Source organism: Anolis carolinensis, chromosome 1, assembly GCF_035594765.1.
Source record: "Anolis carolinensis isolate JA03-04 chromosome 1, rAnoCar3.1.pri, whole genome shotgun sequence".
Classification (NCBI taxonomy): Eukaryota; Metazoa; Chordata; class Lepidosauria; order Squamata; family Dactyloidae; genus Anolis; species Anolis carolinensis.
In genome coordinates, this window is record NC_085841.1 from 249,299,148 (window position 1) to 249,318,777 (window position 19,630).

General features: G+C 39.9%; 1 protein-coding gene across 3 annotated transcripts in view; it reads right to left on the reverse strand.

The window, feature by feature from the left end:
- Window positions 1–19,630, reverse strand: part of hspbap1 (HSPB1 associated protein 1) — an 87,754-nt gene that overhangs the window by 12,529 nt on the left and 55,595 nt on the right. Inside the window, exons 6-8 of one of the 3 annotated variants that reach the window (XM_062967406.1) lie at window positions 16,266–16,349; window positions 8,324–8,434; window positions 5,696–5,911 (exon numbers count right to left, since the gene is read on the reverse strand). In XM_062967406.1, the coding sequence (XP_062823476.1) occupies window positions 5,696–5,911; window positions 8,324–8,434; window positions 16,266–16,349 (411 nt within the window). Of the gene's footprint in view, window positions 1–5,331; window positions 5,912–8,323; window positions 8,435–16,265; window positions 16,350–19,630 lie in introns of those variants that run through there. The other 2 variants (XM_003214904.4, XM_062967405.1) reach the window with 2 other exon arrangements.

Here is a 19,630-nt window from a genome sequence, read left to right on the forward strand (position 1 = left end):
GTACTTTTTTTGGTGTCATTCAACAAATTTAATGCCTTCATCCTTTAGTTTAAATAAGAAGTATGGGCAGCTTCCAACAATGCTTAACAAAAAATTAAAAATGAGGAGACAAAATGAATTGCTGCTGATCACAATGAAACCATACAGTATCTCAAATTTTAAAAGTCTAGAGTCTTCATTTTTGTTTTTGTCAATGGAACCGGTGCTTTTAAATTTCAATATTTATGTCACCAAAGTCACCCTTGGAGAACTTCAAATATATTCCTTATGCACCATGGCATAGCACAATTTCATATGCTTTCATATGCTTTCAACTTATAACACATGATATTCTGTATAATGCACGGTCCAATCAAATTAGAGTACTTTGGTATAAAATGATCAATAAAAGGGCTAAACATTGTTTCTGAGTATCCACCCACTCATTCCCTGCTGGCTGTTATACACTTCCAAATCAGTAAACTGAGCCATAACATTTTGTCTTTGATGGTAGATAAGCTCTCCCCATGTGCCACTGTTAATAACCACTGGGGTATCTGTACTTTTTGTTGTCGAAAACTCAAAAGCACTCAACAGTTCTATAGTCCACAAATAAGTATGCTGCCCTATCATCATCAAAGCTAAACACAGTGAAGCTATTCAAACAAGTAATAATGCATAAGAATACATTTCCATGTAAAATGGAGATCAAAATGAATAAAACAAAATAAAACATGGCAACCACTTAGAACAGTCACTACCTGTTAAAATAGACATTTCTGGGCTATCTAAGCGTGATGGTAGAATTTCAAAGGAAATTATTTGAAATAAAAGTTTTCTGTTAAGTTTTGGGAAAGACTGAAGAAGTTTGGTGTGTTTCACTTGGAGAAGAGACGACTGAGCAAACTTCAAAAATGAAAAGGCTGTTGTATATATGCCTAGGCAAGGTGCCTGCCTCAGGTGGGATATTCTGGGGGGCCCTTAAAACCTGTCCCCCAAACTCCCAATGAAGAATCTCAGGCTGATGGTGACTGCTTTTGGCTGTCTCAGACTGTCAAGCTTTGCCCAGTTGCTTTCTCCCATGATTTATAGGGAATGCTGTTGGGAAAGACGAAGCAACCAGGGAGTAAGTCAGCAAGTTCATTTAATAGGTGCCATTGCCACAGCTGTCACTGTGCTGCAGTGCAGAATTTACCTGAATGGGAAAGCACCAAATGCCAGGTGAAGCCTGGATATCACTGCCTTGTGCCTGCTAAGTTAACCTGCAGTCTTTTTTGTTTATTTATTAATTTAGTTTATTTATATCCCACTTTATTTCTGCATACGGAGACCCAAAGCGGCTCACTACTAAAAACATTTCAATACAACTTAAAATATACAAGTATACAAATATTAAAATACAGTAGAGTCTCACTTATCCAACACTCGCTTATCTAACGTTCTGGATTATCCAGCGCTTTTTTGTAGTCAATGTTTTCAATATATCGTGATATTTTGGTGCTAAATTCGTAAGTACAGTAATTACAACGTAGCATTACTGCGTATTGAACTACTTTTTCTGTCAAATTTGTTGTATAACATGATTTCTAGGTGCTTAATTTGTAAAATCATAACCTAATTTGATGTTTAATAGGCTTTTCCTTAATCCCTCCTTATTATCCAACATATTTGCTTATCCAATGTTCTGCCGGCCCGTTTATGTTGGATAAGTGAGACTCTACTGTAGTACTAAACAACATTAGTATTTTTTTTCCCCGTGTCAGGAGCAACTTGAGTCGCTTCTGGAGTGGGAGAATTGGCCGTCTGCAAGGACATTGCCCAGGGGATGCCGGGATGTTTTTTGATGTTTTTACCATCCTTGTGGGAGGCTTCTCTCATGTCCCCGCATGGAGCTGGAGCTGATAGAGGGAGCTCATCTGCACTCTCCCCGGGTGGGATTCGAACCTGGCAGCTTTCAGGTCAGCAAACCAACCTTCAAGTCACAAGGCTTTAGTCCACTATGCCATCGGGGGCTCCTAACGTTAGTGTTTAAACAATCCAGGTTAAAACCATAAAAGCATATAAAATCACAGCAGCCCTTGTTGGCCTTAAACACCTTCATCTTTAAAAGTCTGCCTGAATTGAAAGGTTTTAGCCTGCCGCCGGAAGGACAGTAGGGAGGAGGCGATTCTGGCTTCCCTGGGAAAAAAGGAGATCCAGAGTTGAGGGTCAGCCACCGAGCAGGAAGGCCCACTATCTCATTCCCACCAACTGTGCTTGAGATGGAGGTGGGACCGAGTGGAGGGCCTCTCCGAAGATTTCAGGGCCCGGGCAGGTTTGTGCAAGGGGATGCCAAATAGCCTGGACCTGAACTGTCTAGGGCTTTAAAGGTCATAACTAGTACTTTGAATTGTGCCTGGTTACAGACTGGCAGCCAGTGAAACTGCTGCAACAGGAGGGTTTTACGCTCCCTATATCCAGCCCCAGGGAGCAACCTGGCTGCAGCTCTTTGGACCAGCTGAAGTTTCTGTGTGCTCTTCAGAGGCAGCCCCATGTAGAGTGCATGCAGTAATCCAGATGGGATGTAACTAATGCGTGTACCACCCATGGCCAGATCTGGCTTCTCAAGGAATGGGCACAGTTGGCACACAAGCTGTAATTGTACAAAAGCCCTCCCAGCTATTGCTGATACCTGGGCTCCAGATTCAGTGCTGGGTCCAGGAGGATCCCCAAACTGCAAGTTTGTGTCTTCAGGGGGAGTGTGACCTCATCCAGCACAGGCTGGAGCCCTATTCCCCGACTTGCCTTCTGACTCACCAGGAGTATCTCTGTCTTGTCTGGATTAAGTTTCAATTTGTTTTCCCTCATCCAGTCAATTACTGATGATAGACACTGGTTTATGAATGAGGAAGTACAATCCAATTATTACTGCAATTGTCTTGAGTGTGCAAGATTAGTAGTGCATCATCTTGCCGTTTGTGCACAGAAGTAAAATGTTTTGTCCTGAAAAAATATTCTGTACATTTCAGGTCCACATAGTGAAAAGTCTGTTTGATGGAGAACAGTGAAAAATCAACTACGTCTAAATCTACTTCCTCAGGTGCATCTGAGAAAGTAGACTATGGGCCCATTTACACTGGCTTTACTTGTTAGAGTGGAGTATCCCAGATCAGTGCCAGAGGAATCTGCACAACCAGTCATAGAGCTGGCTATGACTGGTGGGTGTTCACATTGCACAGCATTGAGCAGGACCAGTGGCACAAAGGAGTCCGCACAGCCTAGTGCAGAATTGCTGATGGTTCTGACGCTGACGCATCACAACATGCAGCAAGCAATGGCCACCAGTAGTTTTGTTCCTGGTGATTACCACTTAGTCAAGGACATGATGAGAATGATAAGCACCAAGCCAGTCAATTCCCTTGTTTAAGCAGCTCCACTGACTGCCGATAACCTTCCGGTCCCAATTCTAGGTGCAGGTTATTATTTAAAAAGCTCTCAATGGTTAGGGACCTGCCTATCTTTGTGACCGCATCTTCTATGAACCTGCACAATCTCTAAGATCTTCTGGGGAGGCCCTCCTCTCGCTTCCACCTCCATCCCATGTACAACTGGTGGGGACGAGAGAGAGGGCCTTCTCGGCTGTGGTCACCCGACTCTGGAACTCCCTCCCTGTCCACTTTCCGAAAAGAGTTAAAGACGTGGATGTTCTGCTATGTCTTTGAGTAGACAACCCTCTAGATAGCTAGCCCCAAATGGCATCAAAAATCTGTCCTCGCACTTTATTGCTGCTCTGATCCTCATTGCTGTCATATGACCATGCACTTTACTTCTTAACCTATCCTTTAAATCATTGCTGCACTAGTCCACCCACCCATGACGATAAGAGAAACCGATTTTGGTTGCTGGTTGATGCCTTTTTATATATTGCTATAATGTTGTTGTTTTATTCTGTCTGCATTGCTGAACTGCATTTTTATGTAACTACATTTTAAACTATGGTGTTTGGGCTTGGCCCCATGTAAGCTGCCCCGAGTCTCTTCGGGGAGATGGAGGCGGGGTACAAAAATAAAGTTATTATTTATTATTAAGAATTTAAGGCCACCCAGATGTTGAACTATTATTCCCATCATGATTCACATGGAAAATGCATGTCAACAACACTGGGGGGGGGGGGGGGGTACCTATTCTATAGCTCATGACAAAGAAGCATTTTGGATTGAATCAAAGACTGGTTGACAACCTGGCATAGATTTTTAAAGGATGCCAGGAGAATACTGTAACTAAGGAAACTGATAAAACCTCCCAAAATGATACAAAGCTTAATGGTGGGGAATGAAGTAGTCGCTTAATGGAAAACTAGAAGGACTGGGATGAAGCATTCACTTTTTCTTTTAATACAAGCCAATTAGAGCTATGTGAGATTATTGGTTGGTTGACATTTAAGGCAAAACTATCTTTCTTGCCAGTGGGGCCAGGGATGAATTCAGAAATGGTTAATAGGAAAATCATAAAAACATGCCAGTGACCTTTGAATAAACATTTTTAGATAAGTTAGACCAATTCAAATTAAATGAATGCCATAGGAAAATTCAGTGCGAACAATATTAATCTAGAGACAACTAGCAGTTGGCATCAGATAAATATTAATAAGTAAAATGTGAATTAAAGAAATAGAATAGGGAGGGGGGAAATCTGAATAGGAAAACTGAAATATCCTTTTCCACAAGCCTACATATAGAAATTCACAAGCCAGAGAACAGAAATGAAAATGTTTGCTACTCTCATAAACCCATCTCCTAATCTCAAATGTTAATCCCAGGAAAGATTCTAGAGCAGATAATTAAGCAGACGATCTGGAAGCATTTAAAAGGAGTGCTGTGATCACTAGAAGTTAACATGGCTTTTCCAAAACCCAGTCATGCTACACTAATGTTATCTCTATATATTTTTATTTTATCATAGGGTCATGGTAGTTTTGAAAAGAAGCTAGTAAAATGAAGGCTAAAATGCTATTGTTAGGTGCTCACAAAAGGCTCCTCTTCATTCTAGAACGAAGTGACTGGGGTGGTTTTGTTTTAGGCTCAGTGTTATTCAGCATTTTTACCCTCCAGGAAAGATATGTTCTGTCTTAGAGGTAATTGATAAAAATCTCATGTATATTCTCGAGCATCAGATGGAGTGGACATTCACAATACTGGGGAAATAATACTGACAACTTTGCTGTAAACCTTGTTTAGCAAAAACAACTTTATAATTTCCATTAGTCCTCAAAAGGCTGACGTGCTGTTGGAAAATTCAAAGGAATACTTTTAAAATGCTGCTGTAGAGCTATTATCCTTGAGTGTAAGGAAGTTGAAGAACCAACAGACCATGTTTGATATGAAGCCTTTATTTTTCAGGAAGGGGAATACATAGAATGTTAAATACTTGCTCTTTCCAGCAAAAGATGAGCCATTAGACTGACAACATGGGGATGCAACACACAGTCTAGCAAATCGTTTGTGCTAATTACTGTTTTTGAGGAGTCAGCACTCAAGTTTGTATCCTTCTGATCAGGAAATGCTCTAGAATCACTATCCTTTCCAAATGTGTTCCCTGCAGGGTGCAATTTTCCAAAGCATCCATCATTTCCACTAAAAAGGCAATGGGAGGTATGCTCGACTATTTCTGTTGCACATGTTTTCTGAGACTGTGGTAAAACCTGCAAGAGATTTGGTCCAAAGGGAATTTCCCCTACATTTTTTGTTTTGATTCCTGTAAGATGAGATTCATAGGGCTTGACTCTTATGTCTCGTGGATCCGGGTTCACTTGGATTTTCCTTTTTTTACAGGAATCTTGAATAATCCCTTCAGCATCTTGAAATCCGCTAATTCTGGTCTTCTTATTCTCTAAATATGCAGAAACAGCTCCATTTAAGAATTTGAGGTTGGTTTCATGAGATGTTATTTCAGCCTAAAAAGTAAACAAATAAATATACCTTCAGAATTTCCAAATCTGCAACTCTTCCGATTTGGCCTAAATTGGATTGCTAGTTCCAGCCTATGCATATGTTGCTCCGTATATTCTTACCAAACTAAAATATAGTTAACCACAAATGCTAGTTTTAAAGTGTGGCTTGGAATGGTACTTAGGCTAAACTTCTAGCTACCACCATATTAAATGCCAATTTCCCAGCTGGAGTCCATTCCAGTTAATTTAGAGTTGTAGTGTTTTGGCCTACAACTCCTCGAAATCCCAGCCAGTTTACCAGCTGTTAGGATTTCTGGAAGTTGAAGGCCAAAATATCTGGGGACACACAGGTTGAAAACCACTGATTTAGAAGTATAGTTCTGGTAGCCTGCAGCTGACTGGCTTGGAATAGTAACTGGGTCTTCACACTACTGATTTATTCTCTGGATGTATTCCCTGTAGTCCAACAACTGATACTCTAGAGCAGGGGTCCTCAAACTTACAAAGCAGAGGGCCGGTTCACAATCCTTCAGACTGTGGAGGGGCCGAATTATCATTTGGAGGGAAAAAAATGAACAAATTCCTATGCACACTGCACATGTCTTATTTGTAGTACAAAACAACAACAACAATGAAAACAATTGTAACCAACATAAACCTATCAGGATTTCAATGGGAAGTGTGGGCCTGCTTCTGGCCAGTGAGATAGTCAAGTTAATTAGGATTGTTGTTGTTGTGTGCCTTCAAGTCATTTCAGAGTTTGGGCGAGCCTAAGTCTAAAATTATGTATTTATTTATTCATTTACTACATTTATTTATTACATTTATATCCCGCCCTTCTCACCCCGAAGGGGACTCAGAGCAGCTGTATGTACATACAATATATTATATTATTAGCATAGCACAATATTAGCACTATATTGAACTATACCACTATACTGTAATATTATATGTAATATATATCATATAATTAATATTATTATATGGTATTATTATTAGTATTATATTGTATAACATTATAATATTATTATCAATATTATATGTATATACAATATATTATATTATTTAAAATGATATAAAAATATTACATTATAAAACTGAGGGCAGGGGCCAGGTAAATGACTTTGGAGGGCCGCATCCGGCCCCCGGGCCTTAGTTTGGGGACCCCTGCTCTAGAGGCAGCTTTTCTTTCAAATGTTTGGTTCTCTTGAAGGCCATTGCCAAAGGGGACTTTATGCTCATTCTCCCAAATTGACGGTCTTGATCATACTTTTTCAGTGACATCAGGTTTAGTCCTGCTGACCAACAGCAGGACCTACCTGCTGGCTGCCTTCTACAATCCTCAGTACAATTCTCTTCCTGCCTTCTACAATCCTCAACAGAGGCAACAAATCTACCTTTAATTGTCCTGCTTGCTTCTCCAAGTCAAATAGGAGCTCTCCAATATGTGAAGTTCAGTACTATTCAAAGTTACCATTCACCTTAAAGCACCCACAGGAAGAATGAAAAGAATGAAAATTCAGAAAAGGATCTGCCAACTTTGTAGCATACGTACCTGTTCCCTTCTTCCTCTTTTATTGCCTTGTCTCCTTTTCAGTCATAACAACTCATGACCCTTCCCCTATTCTGACTTTGGATACCATTGTTAAGCATCCTTAAAACCTGAATCTGATTTGAGGGGTCCAAAATTCTGGGTCCCCATTCCCCACCAGTCAGCTTTCATATAATGCTGCCAAATCCCCAAAGTCATACAGCTTGGAATTGCTCTACCTTTTCAAATGCCTGTTTGAAAAACTACCTGGTAAATACCCCCTAACAGGAAGCCAAACTCACTGTCATGCCTAAGAAGTGTCTAATTATTGTCGCTAAACCTCCAATAAAGAGGAATCCAGCACCTTTGTTGATAGTCTATTCATTGTTGGACCACAAGTCTGGGACTGGTAGTTTTATGTGGTGTTTAGAATTGTAATCCACAGAGCTCTAGAACCTCCTAAAATTACAAATTCCTGGATTCAACTATTCAAAAATTTTTTAATAGCAGTTAAAATGTAACCAAGGTATTATAATTGTATAGTATGAAAGTGTGCAGCATCTCTCTCTCTCTAACACACACAGGCAACATTAAAAGTACTTCATTCTGCCTGTGGCTGTTTAGCAAAGTCAGTATTTATTTTACAACAGTTAATATAAATATATACAAAAAGAATAATAAATTCTGTTGTCAATGAGTGCTAATAGCAGTGCTAATCTAAGATCATGCAACATAGACTTTTGCTCTGTTACACTAGAGAAACCAAAAATAGATTTTGTAAAAACTGAAGGGAAAGAAGAAATTTGTATTGTAGCATTTCAAAAATGGCACCCAGGCAAAAGCATGTACCAACTTTGGCTGAGTAATGAAAAGGAGAATTTGACCTCAGTAGGATTGAGCCAGGCCTCTGATGCAGCAGGGTTTTCTATTGATTTGACTGCACATATCAGTGTCCGGGTTATTGCCTCTTCTACGCGGGCTTCATGATCTGCATCCTATAACAAAGAAATTATCCAGTTGACAATTGGAATTACAGTACATTGAAAGAAGTGCAAGAAGACAGAAATAAACAGAGAAGAGACTTTAAAAAGTAGGGACCCCAGAACTATTTCTAAGGTGCAAGGAGCCAAAAGGCCTACTGAAAAACAAAGGTTTCCTGGTGATGGAAACAGAGCAGAAAGCAGTCTAATTGGAAATTAAATTCCATTGATTCAAAGAGTGAACTGTGTTAATCTGGAGTATCAGAATGCAAAGGGATTCTGCAGCACTTAAACTGTCTTAGTTGATCTCTAAGATGCTACAAGATCCTTTCCCATTGATTGAGTAGGTTTACACAAGTGGAGACTGGACACTGGATTTAGACTCAAGGGTTCAGGAGCAAAGCCTCTCATGTTATAAGAATGCACAATGCACATCACCCCAGGGATTAACATCTCTTAGAACCATAGCTAGACTTTCACTGCATCATATGCCCATAAACGCCACATGACCAAGCAATCATTTTACTAATTGGCAGACAATGCATTGCATTAGTGCCTTGCTAATTGAGGCTTCTGATCCTTAATTTATACCACAGGGATAGCATCAAACATATAGGATCTTTAATTTAGGAAGATCAAAAAGGCATGTCCCAAATTGTGTCTCTAAATGATTTAAGCTCTGGAAACACAAAGGATATTGCTGTGAGACAGCAAATGCCTTGGGAACTATTAAAAATGTAAGACTAAATTATTTTAAATTCCAGGGAGCATACTGTCATCTGACAGTACCACCAGCCTACTTATGCATTATTGCAGCCTTAAACAGCGAGCAAAGCGGGATGGGTAAATGTTGTCTTTAACGAAGGATACCAGCACATAGCTTTTCAAGATGAAACAAGAATCCAGTAATTGATTCTTACACGTTACAAGCTGTCGTGTCTTTCCCAGGTTCCTTTAGGGGATGAGATACAAAGACTAATTTAGGGTTTTGTCAGAATAAGATGCCTAGGAAGGCAGAGCCTACCTGTCCAACTCAAAAGCATTAGAGCTGGGGACTGTTTTAGGGACAAGGAGACACCAATTTAGTGGGCAATGGTACTTGGGTGGCTACAGTGCTGAGAAAATGTGGAGTGCTTGCTTGTATTTTTTAAAATAAGGAGTCATGAAAGAAAAGAAAACGGAAGTTTCAGTTACTGAGTAGTCAAGGTAAGGGACTCTGGCAGATTTTGGGATGTCATAAAAGGGCAACAAATGGCTGTAGTTTTACCACCAAGAATGGGGAGAGGTGTTTGTAGGATTTTTTTGCCTCAGGATGCTAAAATAATTTAGCTGTTTTTGATGCTGTATGCCTTGACTTTAGTGGATTGGAGGGATTTGGTGGATTTATTTGCTTTTCTGCCCCAGGCAGGAAAATGTCCTAGCCCAGCTCTGCACACCACAGGTTATGACTTTCTTGTTAAAATTTTACATTAGAAGTGAGAATCAGGCAGACCTCCAGATGTTGTTGAACTGCAACCCCTGGCCGTCCCAGCCAGTATAGCCAATGGCAAGGAGGACTGGAGTTACAATCCAACATCTGTAGAGCTATAGGATTCCCATCCTTAGCTTTTCATAGATTCCCTTTCATCCCTACGTTCTATCTCATTCTTATTTCTCATCTATTTAGCAAAGCTTGTGTAAATTCTTGGTGCACCACAATGTTATTCAAGATTGGGGTCAGTAAGCATCCTTGTTTTACAACCCATGTTGTTGGAAAAGCTTCTGTCAGAGAACCATTTCTGCCAATTCTGACCCTCATTTTTAACATCTACAGTAGAGTTCTGGTTATCCAACTTCCGGTTATCTGACGTACTGTATTATCCGACGTGCCAGGCTGCGTGGCACAGAGTGCTTGCTAGAGGGACGAGGCTCTTCCCTCTGGAAAGCACCCAGCACTTTGGAGAAACCTGGGGCCTGTTGCTGCCTAGCAACACGCAGCAGGCTTCTCTAAACCGGATGCTTGCCTGAGGGATGAGGCTCTTCCCTCCAGCAAGCACCCGGCATTTTGGAGAAATCTGGTGCGTGTTGCTAGGCAGCAACATGCAGCGGGCTTCTCTAAACTGGGTGCTTGCTGGAGGGATGAGACTCTTGCCTTCAGCAAGCACCCGACTCACCGGGAGGGATAATAGGGCCTCCCTACTATCCGACAGTTTCGGTTATCCGACATTTGGCCCGTCCGTTTATGTCGGATAACTGGAACTCTACTGTATATGAATGATTTTGTGCCTTGTTTAGCTAAAATTGACTTTCCTTCACCAGTAATAAGGAACAGAAAGTTTTTCATGCCGATATATGCAGATGATCTAGTGCTCATCTCCCTCTCGGTTAGGTCTTGGAAATCTTCTGAAGGCTTTCAGCACATACTGCCAAAAGGAATATCTATCAATAAATTACTCCAAGACCAAGGTTATGGTTTTGGGCAGCTGCTGCCCCAGGTATAAACGGTCTTTAGACCAACATGCCATAGAACAAATCCATCTATTCAAATATCTGGGAATTGCTTTTAGTGAATCTCTTTCCTGGAAATGCCATGGGGAAGAAATGAAGTTGAAGCCGAGAAAACAATAGGAGCTCTGATGACATTTTTCCATATTCAGGGCAGTCAGTTAATTGAACCTGCTCTAAAAATTTTCAGTAGCAAAGTGTTGGCACAGATGCTATATGGTGCAGAAATCTGGGACCTAGATAATAACATCTGTAAAACTTTGGAAATATTACAGAACAAGTTCCTCCGAAAATTTTACTCTCTCCCAACTGGAATTCCCACAGCACTTCTGCCTACCGAATCTGGATGGATATCAGTCAAGACAAAAATAGATTTGTGCCCAATTAAGATACTTTAAATAAATTGCCACTCTACCAAGTAACCATATTCCAGCATTGTGTTACTTGGAAATAAGTATCCATCAACATTGGAAAATAAGTTTAGAAAATTTCCTACACAGCTACAACCTTTCTGAGTTGAATTCTGCCTTGGATATGGATAAGAGGCAATTACGAGACTGGCTATTTTGGACTGATTCAAGTAGGGATCTGCACAAGTAGAGAACACAACATTTTCCACATGGTTCCCTTTGTTGAAATCTGAAGATTTTAGAGCTAGTTATCTGACTAATCTTAAGCCATCCTCCTTAAGAATTGCCTTCACTGAACTGTGATTTCAAGTAATGCCCACCACAAGTGTTAGATGGTCATTACCATAATGTGCCATTGGAAAACAGACTTTGCTTCTGTAGCCAATGTCAGGTGGAAGACATTGTACACTACATATTAAGCTGCACTATGTATAGTGACCCAAGAGAAAGATATTTAAAACCCCTGGCTGATAAAAGACAATGGCAACTCTGGTAAAAATGGTTCAGTGTTTGCTAAACGATTCAAATAATTATGTAACATATAAAGTGGCCCTCTTAGCTTTGTCTGCAAAAAAGATCAGAAAGAGAGCTTAGACAGAATTGCCATCAAATGCTACAGAGACTCAAGAGGCTAATTTGACCCTCCCTCAGTAACTATTGATAATTCACATTATTTTTTGTTCTTTGTGTGAGTATGAAGCTCACCTATGTTTGTTATCTTTTGTTTCCTGTTTACTTTGAGGATACTATTCTGTGCACCCTGCACTCGTACCTTTTTGTCATGGCCTTGGGCTAGTACAATAAACGATTTGATTGATGATTATTCAAGGTGAAGAAGCCGAATATAACTTCCTTAGTATGCAGAATTTAAATAATCAGTTTCATCCATACTATCACTGCCTATACTATAGCAGATAACTGGAAGGCCTGGAAAAATGTTTTAGGTTCATTTAGTGCAGATAACCACCTTGGATTCTTTTGGATAGTCTCCTTTATTAAAAAGTTTGGGTACCCCAATTCTGCTCAGAAACCCTTGCAAAAGGATGACTCCAAAGCTAACAGTTGGGCAGTCCCTAGCGTGGCACTCAAAATCTAACAGCACATTTTTCATCAGGTGGAAAAGAAGTTTAGAATCACGTTCAATGAACCCACATGCTTTATATAAAAACAGTTCTCTCTTCAAAGCCACTGATGCATCACAAAAGACTTGGGAACCTCTCAGGATTGTTTTATTTTGTTTACAGTCACAGTGTATTATGGACCCCCATGATATTGATAAATGAAATACAAATGCAGGAAAATGTCCAGGGCTTTCCCCTTATAAATTCAATGTAGATGGACAATTTAAACAATGATATTGTTCCAAGAAAATGGACTTGAAGGAAGAATTCCTCCTGGAAGTTTCTGATATCCTTCCTCCAAATCTTTTGATATTAACACAAAATAGTTTCACAAGACAGAACCATTTCAGCTCTGCTATTAACATTTTAAAATGTGAAGATTTTGGTCATCTTCCCTTCGGTATATGAAAACTATTAAGCATTTCAAGGTGTTCAGCTCCAGAAAGTTCTTTCTGTCTGATGGAATCCATGAATAACATTAATCATTTGGTTCAGGATGCAAGTTCTGAAGTGGTCTCAGGGTGCTGAAAACAAATTAAAACGTTCTCCTCCTATTGCAAGGTCTCAGAAAAATAATTAATTGTATCGGTAGGGCTACTGAAGTTGGCATACTACACACCTATCATATCAAACTGATAGCAGCTGGTTACTTCTAGAAGCCAAAGAACTGCTTGAGTGAATAATGGAAATGTTCCTGATATTAAGTTTTTAGCATCCATGTCACGCAATATTTTTTCAAGATAGATAACCCTACATCCAAAAAGTAACACGGCTGTCATCTCAAGGGATAACGGGGTATAATCAGCTGTCACTGCCAAGATTAGATGCAGGCACTTCTCAGGTTAAAACAATGCCCCAAAGCTCAAATCTTCTATATTGTTCATGAAGTTTTTAATTTCAGGGCAAAGGATGTTAGCGATGAGCAGTGCATTAGACTAGAACATGCATTCATTTGGTTATACTTGACTGCAATACCAACGTAATAAAAAAAAAGATGACCAAGGCACCTGTTATGCAGGGAGAATTGATTTTTGGGCCTCTGGGTTTTGTGAGACTGTATTCCTATCAGCCCTAAGCCAGTGTAACCATTGATGGGTCCAATATCTGTAGGGCCACAGTTTGCCCATCTTACAACCAAGAGATTATACAACTTTCCCCGAAAGCAAAGCGAGGTAGCACCATTTTCCACTTTATTGAAAATATCTCCATTTTGCTCCCCTTCATCCTCACTACTCTGCAAATGAACTATTTCTTTATCAAATGCACTTTCCTCTGTTCTTGTGCCATTCTGGTTCAAAACAACTGTTACAGGAAACATCAGGAGATGGCTGTAGATTTTTAAACACACAAAAATTGGAATTAGAGCAAGAGTAGAAGATCTGTTGCCCTTAGATATTTTGGGCTACATTTTCCATATGCCCAGGCAGTCTGGCCAATAGTGAGGGATTCTGGGAAATGCAGTCCAAAACTTACGGGTGGTATCAACAAGCTTACCCTTCCTGATCTAGAGTAATTTCTAGCTGTATTAATAAAGTTTTAATAAAGTTCACTCTAACTGATCTCTACAGAACTCAGAACACCTGTTCCTAAATGTAGGTCTCCAGATGTTAAAACTACATGGACTCTACTTCCTATACTGGGGATGGAAGATGGAAACCTCGGTACACTCCTTCTACCTGTGGCAGTCATCCTCTTCTACTGAACACGCAGCTTTGGAAGGGACATACATGGAGCAGTGAGGGAGGAAGAGGTCACCACCTAATCATCCAGATTAGCCAAATCAACCCTGGTGATCAATGAGGTGACAGATGTCAAAGTCAGATCGCCCTTAAATAAAGCCCATTCTAATTGATCTCTACAGAATGCAGAACACTGGTTCTTAAATATAGGTCTCCAGATATTGTTAGACTACATGGATTTCACTTTCTCCACCCCTGATAGGCATGATTATGCAGAAGGAGAGGGCAGAGCTTCATCTATTACCTTGTAGTGCAGTCCATTGGTTGCCCATGATTTGATGTGTTGCGTTTTTTTAATGGCATTTAACGTTTGCCAATTTTTGTTGTAAATTGCCCCGAGTCCCTTTTGGGAAACAGGGCAGGATAGAAATCTCTGCTTTGTGTGTTCTATGCAATATGGGTGATAGATGATGTAACCTATGCTCAGAAAGTAGAAGTGGGCAGGTACAGCTCTGTGGAGCTTCTATTTATAATCAAATGCAGGAAAGTCATGGAAGACAAGAGAGGCAAGCAGAAGCAGGGGAGAAATTACAGAGATTGTAATTTTTTTGAACAGGGTACAGAGGACAACTTGCTTGCCTTTATGCTTCCATCCCAAAACTGTCAAGGCCCAGGATGGTCTTCATACTAGAAGGCAGATGTTATTCAGCCAGTACGAGTTTTAAGATATGATGGGACTGTGAGAAAGCTTTTCCTTGAAAACTGAAATCTGCGGGGGAAAGCTTTCTCTTAGTCCTATCACATTTGCAGTGCATTTGGTGAGGACTTAGAGCCACCCGCAGAACTCCTTTCCACATGAGGTCTGGTTGACCCCCTCCATGTTCTCTTTCTCCCAGTGGATGAAGACATTGTTATTCAGATAGGCCTTTGAATTTTAATTATGGAGCAGTAATGTGTGTGTGTGAAGTTATGTCCTGAATTTTTAATCTTTTACTGGAAATTATATTTAAAAAATCTTGTTATTTAATCCCTGTTTAGGTTTTGTAGAATAATGCTTCAATTTAACTTTTCTAAAATTATTGTAAGCCATCTTGAATCCTATTTTGGGAGAAAGATACACATCCAAAAAGTAAATACATTTTGGGAGAAAGGTATAATATAAATTCAATTAAAAAACGAATAAATAAGTTCATTCATATTATGATGATTTGTCTGCCCTGGGCTCCTGCGAGAAGGAAAATGTTGGAATGCACCATGTGAGAGTGCACCCTCATTTCTTCCCTCCCGAGCTGAGACCAGTTGCTTTTCCATGCTCTCAATTGTCTTCCCACCCTCTCACCTTCCCACTGGTAGGTGTCAGCAGCGCCCCCCCCCCCATCCTTGGGATTTGACAACTGCTATATAGTGATGCAGAACTAAGAGTACAGAACTATGTAAACTGTGAAGATCTCAACCACCTTAGTGCATCTATACTACATTGCTTAAATTGTTATGGCCTCTGGATTTGAAGCTTGATGAAATACTTAAGATTCTCTACTACCAAGCTTTTGTGCATTCACTTCCCTGAACCACAGCAATAGAAGAGCTCCTTAGCAGAGAATTTTTAGTAACTAACCTAACTACAAATCATAGGATTCCATAGGATGGAGACAAGGCAATAGAAGAGCACTGGACTGCTCTAAATATGTAGCACAGATATACTCTTTGTTAACAAATGGGTACAGAGATAGGTACATATTGGATTATTATTATAAACTATAGTATAACCCCTGCATTCATGGGGAATACATTCATTGATTTTGTGTGGAACTGCAGATAACAGTGTACCCTATTATTTTCAATGGTACAAACAATGGAGCTACCAAGCAGAGGGTGTAGCTTGTGCAGGAGTAAATGAAACTGCAGATAAGTGACACCGTGTCTATGAGTTCTGCATATATAATGGCTCGTACTGTACTCTGTTGTAAATTGTAATATCATGCATCTTAGAAAAGTTGCTTTTTGGGACTACAGTTTTGCTGGGACCTGTAGCTACAGACCTAGCAAAACTGCAGTCCAAACTGCTGGTTGGGCAAGCACTGAAAATTGTAGTAGAGAAAATAAAACTTCCCAAAATTATTCTCAGACAGCAATAATTACAGAGAGAAATTACCATTTCAATCCAAGAATTTACACTAACAGTGATGGGGTCAATGGATTCTACATAATGCCACCAGTGTCTGGGAACAAACAGCACCTGAAAGGGAGAGAAAAGCTTAAAAATTAAAACATTGCTGAAATCATCCCCTCCAAAATCTTTGTAAAATTTCAATTATAAAGTTTTTCTTAAGTTTAAAAAACATATTATTGACTACATTCTCAGAAATACTTTCTAAACTGTTGTCGAAGGCTTTCATGGTCAGAATCACAGGGTTGTTGTGTGTTTTCCAGGCTGTATGGCCATGTTCCAGAAGCACTCTCTCCTGACGTTTTGCCCACATCTATGGATGCCTGCCATAGATGTGGGTGAAACATCAGGAGAGAATGCTTCCAGAACATGGCCACACAGCCCGGAAAACACACAACACTTTCTAAACTATTTCCACTATCCTTTCCTTGCATTGTAATATCCAAAGAATTTGTTGAGGTTTTTTTTTACAATTATATTAATAACTATGCCTCTCTTTCATTCAAATGAATATGCAGAGTGCTTTGCGAAAGAAAAAGCAATAAAAACATTAAAACATCAAATTAATTCAACAATCATTAAAAGCAGCAGTAATTAAATCAATCATTAAGCAAATCAGATAGAGGTTAACAAGAAATAATATTATGGAGCTAATGGACAGAAGGACTTGATGGGTATATACACTGAGAGAGCTCTTACAGAACTGAACTGCAAAATAATTGCTCAGCTAACAAAAATAGGCAATGTGCTATTTTATAGCCTGGAAGTGGGCTAATCTTTTAGGTTTCCAGGGGGAAAAAGCTCTTTCAAACAGTAGACAAGGCCCGACTCACATGGCACCTCTCTCTCACAACTTGACATTTCCCACCTTGTTCTGCCTATGACCACTAATTGGCCACAGCTGAGATTTTGCACTACTTTACTTTGTGCCTACCTGTATTTGCTCTCTAACCCTTGTCCAGTCTCAATTCATTTTGGTTTCCATGTTTCTGTCACTCCTATCCTCCTCACCCACCATATCCCTGCTATAGTGTTCATGCAAACTGGCAAATTAAGTGTGCACATCGTGGGACTTGGAGATTGCTTCTTTTTAAATAATAAACTGCATTGGCTTGCTGAGTATGAGAGTAAAGCTTTGGCTTGTCATGGACGCTGACAGCAACATAAGGAATCCAGGTGAGATTATTTATCTATTGCACTTGACTGTTTTACTCTAACTGGCAGTGGTGGCCTGGATCTCTGATAAAGCTCATACTATGGCTTTTTAAAAATAACAACATGAACCAGAATGGTGGTGTAATGGGTTAAACCCTTGTGCCACCAGGACTGCTGACCGAAAGGTCAGCAGTTTATATCCGGGGAGTGGGGTGAGCTCCCATCTGTCAGCTTCAGCTTCCCATGCGGGGACATGAGAGAAGCCTCTCACAGAATGATAAAACATCCGAGCTTCTCCTGGGCAATATCATTGCAGACAGCCAATTATTTCACACCAGAAGTGACTTGCAGTTTCTCAAGTTGCTCCTGACACGAATAAAAATGAACCAGAATGCCCGTATTAGTACAATCAACAATGCCTACAACTCCTAGAATCCCCAAACCAATAGGATTGGTGCTTTACTATGGGATTCCAGCAGTCCTAGTCCAAAATAATAGCATGCCCAAGTTTTTAGTCTTAGTTGTCACCTGCTACTTCATTCTGTTCGTTTGCTTGTTTTAACTAGATGAATTAAAGATGGAGCCATCGGTCCCCATTGTTTCTCAAATCTCCTCAACAAGATCCTGGAAATTTTATAGTTTTGTATCATAATCCCCAAATTCCTTCCAACCTGGCCAATGGTTATGTTGGCTAGGGGATTCTGGTAGTTGAAATTCAAAAAGGTAATTTTCCAAAGTGTTATCTTATTCTGAAACACTGACCCACATCCAGAATCTGACAAAGCCAAGATTGGGGTCTCCTGAGAAGTGCTGGACTGGTTGCCTCAGACCTTTATAATCTTCCATCCCAAATCCAAGCACCAGGCTACTAGTGGATGGCCATCTGTTGGGGGTGCTCTGAATGCGATTTCCTGCTTCTTGGCAGGGGGTTGGACTGGATGGCCAATGAGGTCTCTTCCAACTCTATTACTCTATGATTCTACGTTCCCGTTGTACATCATTTCACAAACAAAAACTCAGCATATTACTAGCATTATCATTATGTTCCTCCTCCAACGTAATTTCAAAGTATTTAAACAGTTGTAGAAGCTCCATGGAGCACACAGGAGGAAAATTAAGGTATGCTTTAATTGATCAATGTATAGACTGGCTTAACAGGCAGCTCAAAGCAGCTTTAAAAGATTAAAGGTTGAAGGAAGAATGGTCAATGGGACATAAGGCCCTTCGGCATTATTTTGGTGTTTGGGAACATTCCCTTTTAAGAGTGACTTTGTTTCAAAGTCGTACAGAAAGTTAGCCCAGTGTTGCATTTAGGATACTTGACTTCCTCTTGGTTTTTCTTAGCAGAATTATCTCGTCTAAAAAAAATCCTCCACCGTCTTGTTCTACCAATATTTACCACAGAGAGTGAACAACTACTGATAACCTCTCATCCAAAATCCTCTTATCTCAAACAGGATTATTAGCCTTGAACTCTTGCACACACAAGCAAGGCTTAGATATATTTTTAAAGAAACAAACCCACCATCTTCCAAAATGCACAGGAAACATTTAGCTAAACAATCCCCACCCACACATTTGGAACCTGCCCGTAATACAAATATGTTCAATGGCTTTACTAATGCAGCAGTCATTTCCTAAAGGCAGAACACTGACTTCAATATGTTTTCCTCCGTAGGGATATTTCTGGAATTATTCCCATAGAGGAGCAAGACACATGGAAGACATTCTGCCAGGTCAGCAAATCCACTGGGATTATTCAGGAAACATCTATGAGTAATGCACAATGTCCATGCCAGATCCAACTAATATAACTTCACTGAAAAGAAATCCACCTAAAACTTTCATGTACTAAATTCAATTTCAGGTGAGGAAGAACAAAGCCTAAAAGACATAATGCATTCCACTCCTAGTAAGTATCTCTAAATCCCATGGATTTCAATAGAGATGAGTGAATTCCTATTGATTCCCCTGCATACCTAACAATGCAATTCTACACATCTACTCAGTCAGGAGGAAGATCCATTGTGTTCACTAAAAGTTACTTCTCCTTGGTTACAGAATTGCAACCTAAATCTTTCTCACTAAATACTTCAAAGTGAAACTGATGTTTTAAATATTGCACTTGTGTAAGCTATATTTTGGTGCACTGCTGCTAACTTGGTTTTAAACGAGAGTGTACACATTCATGGAAG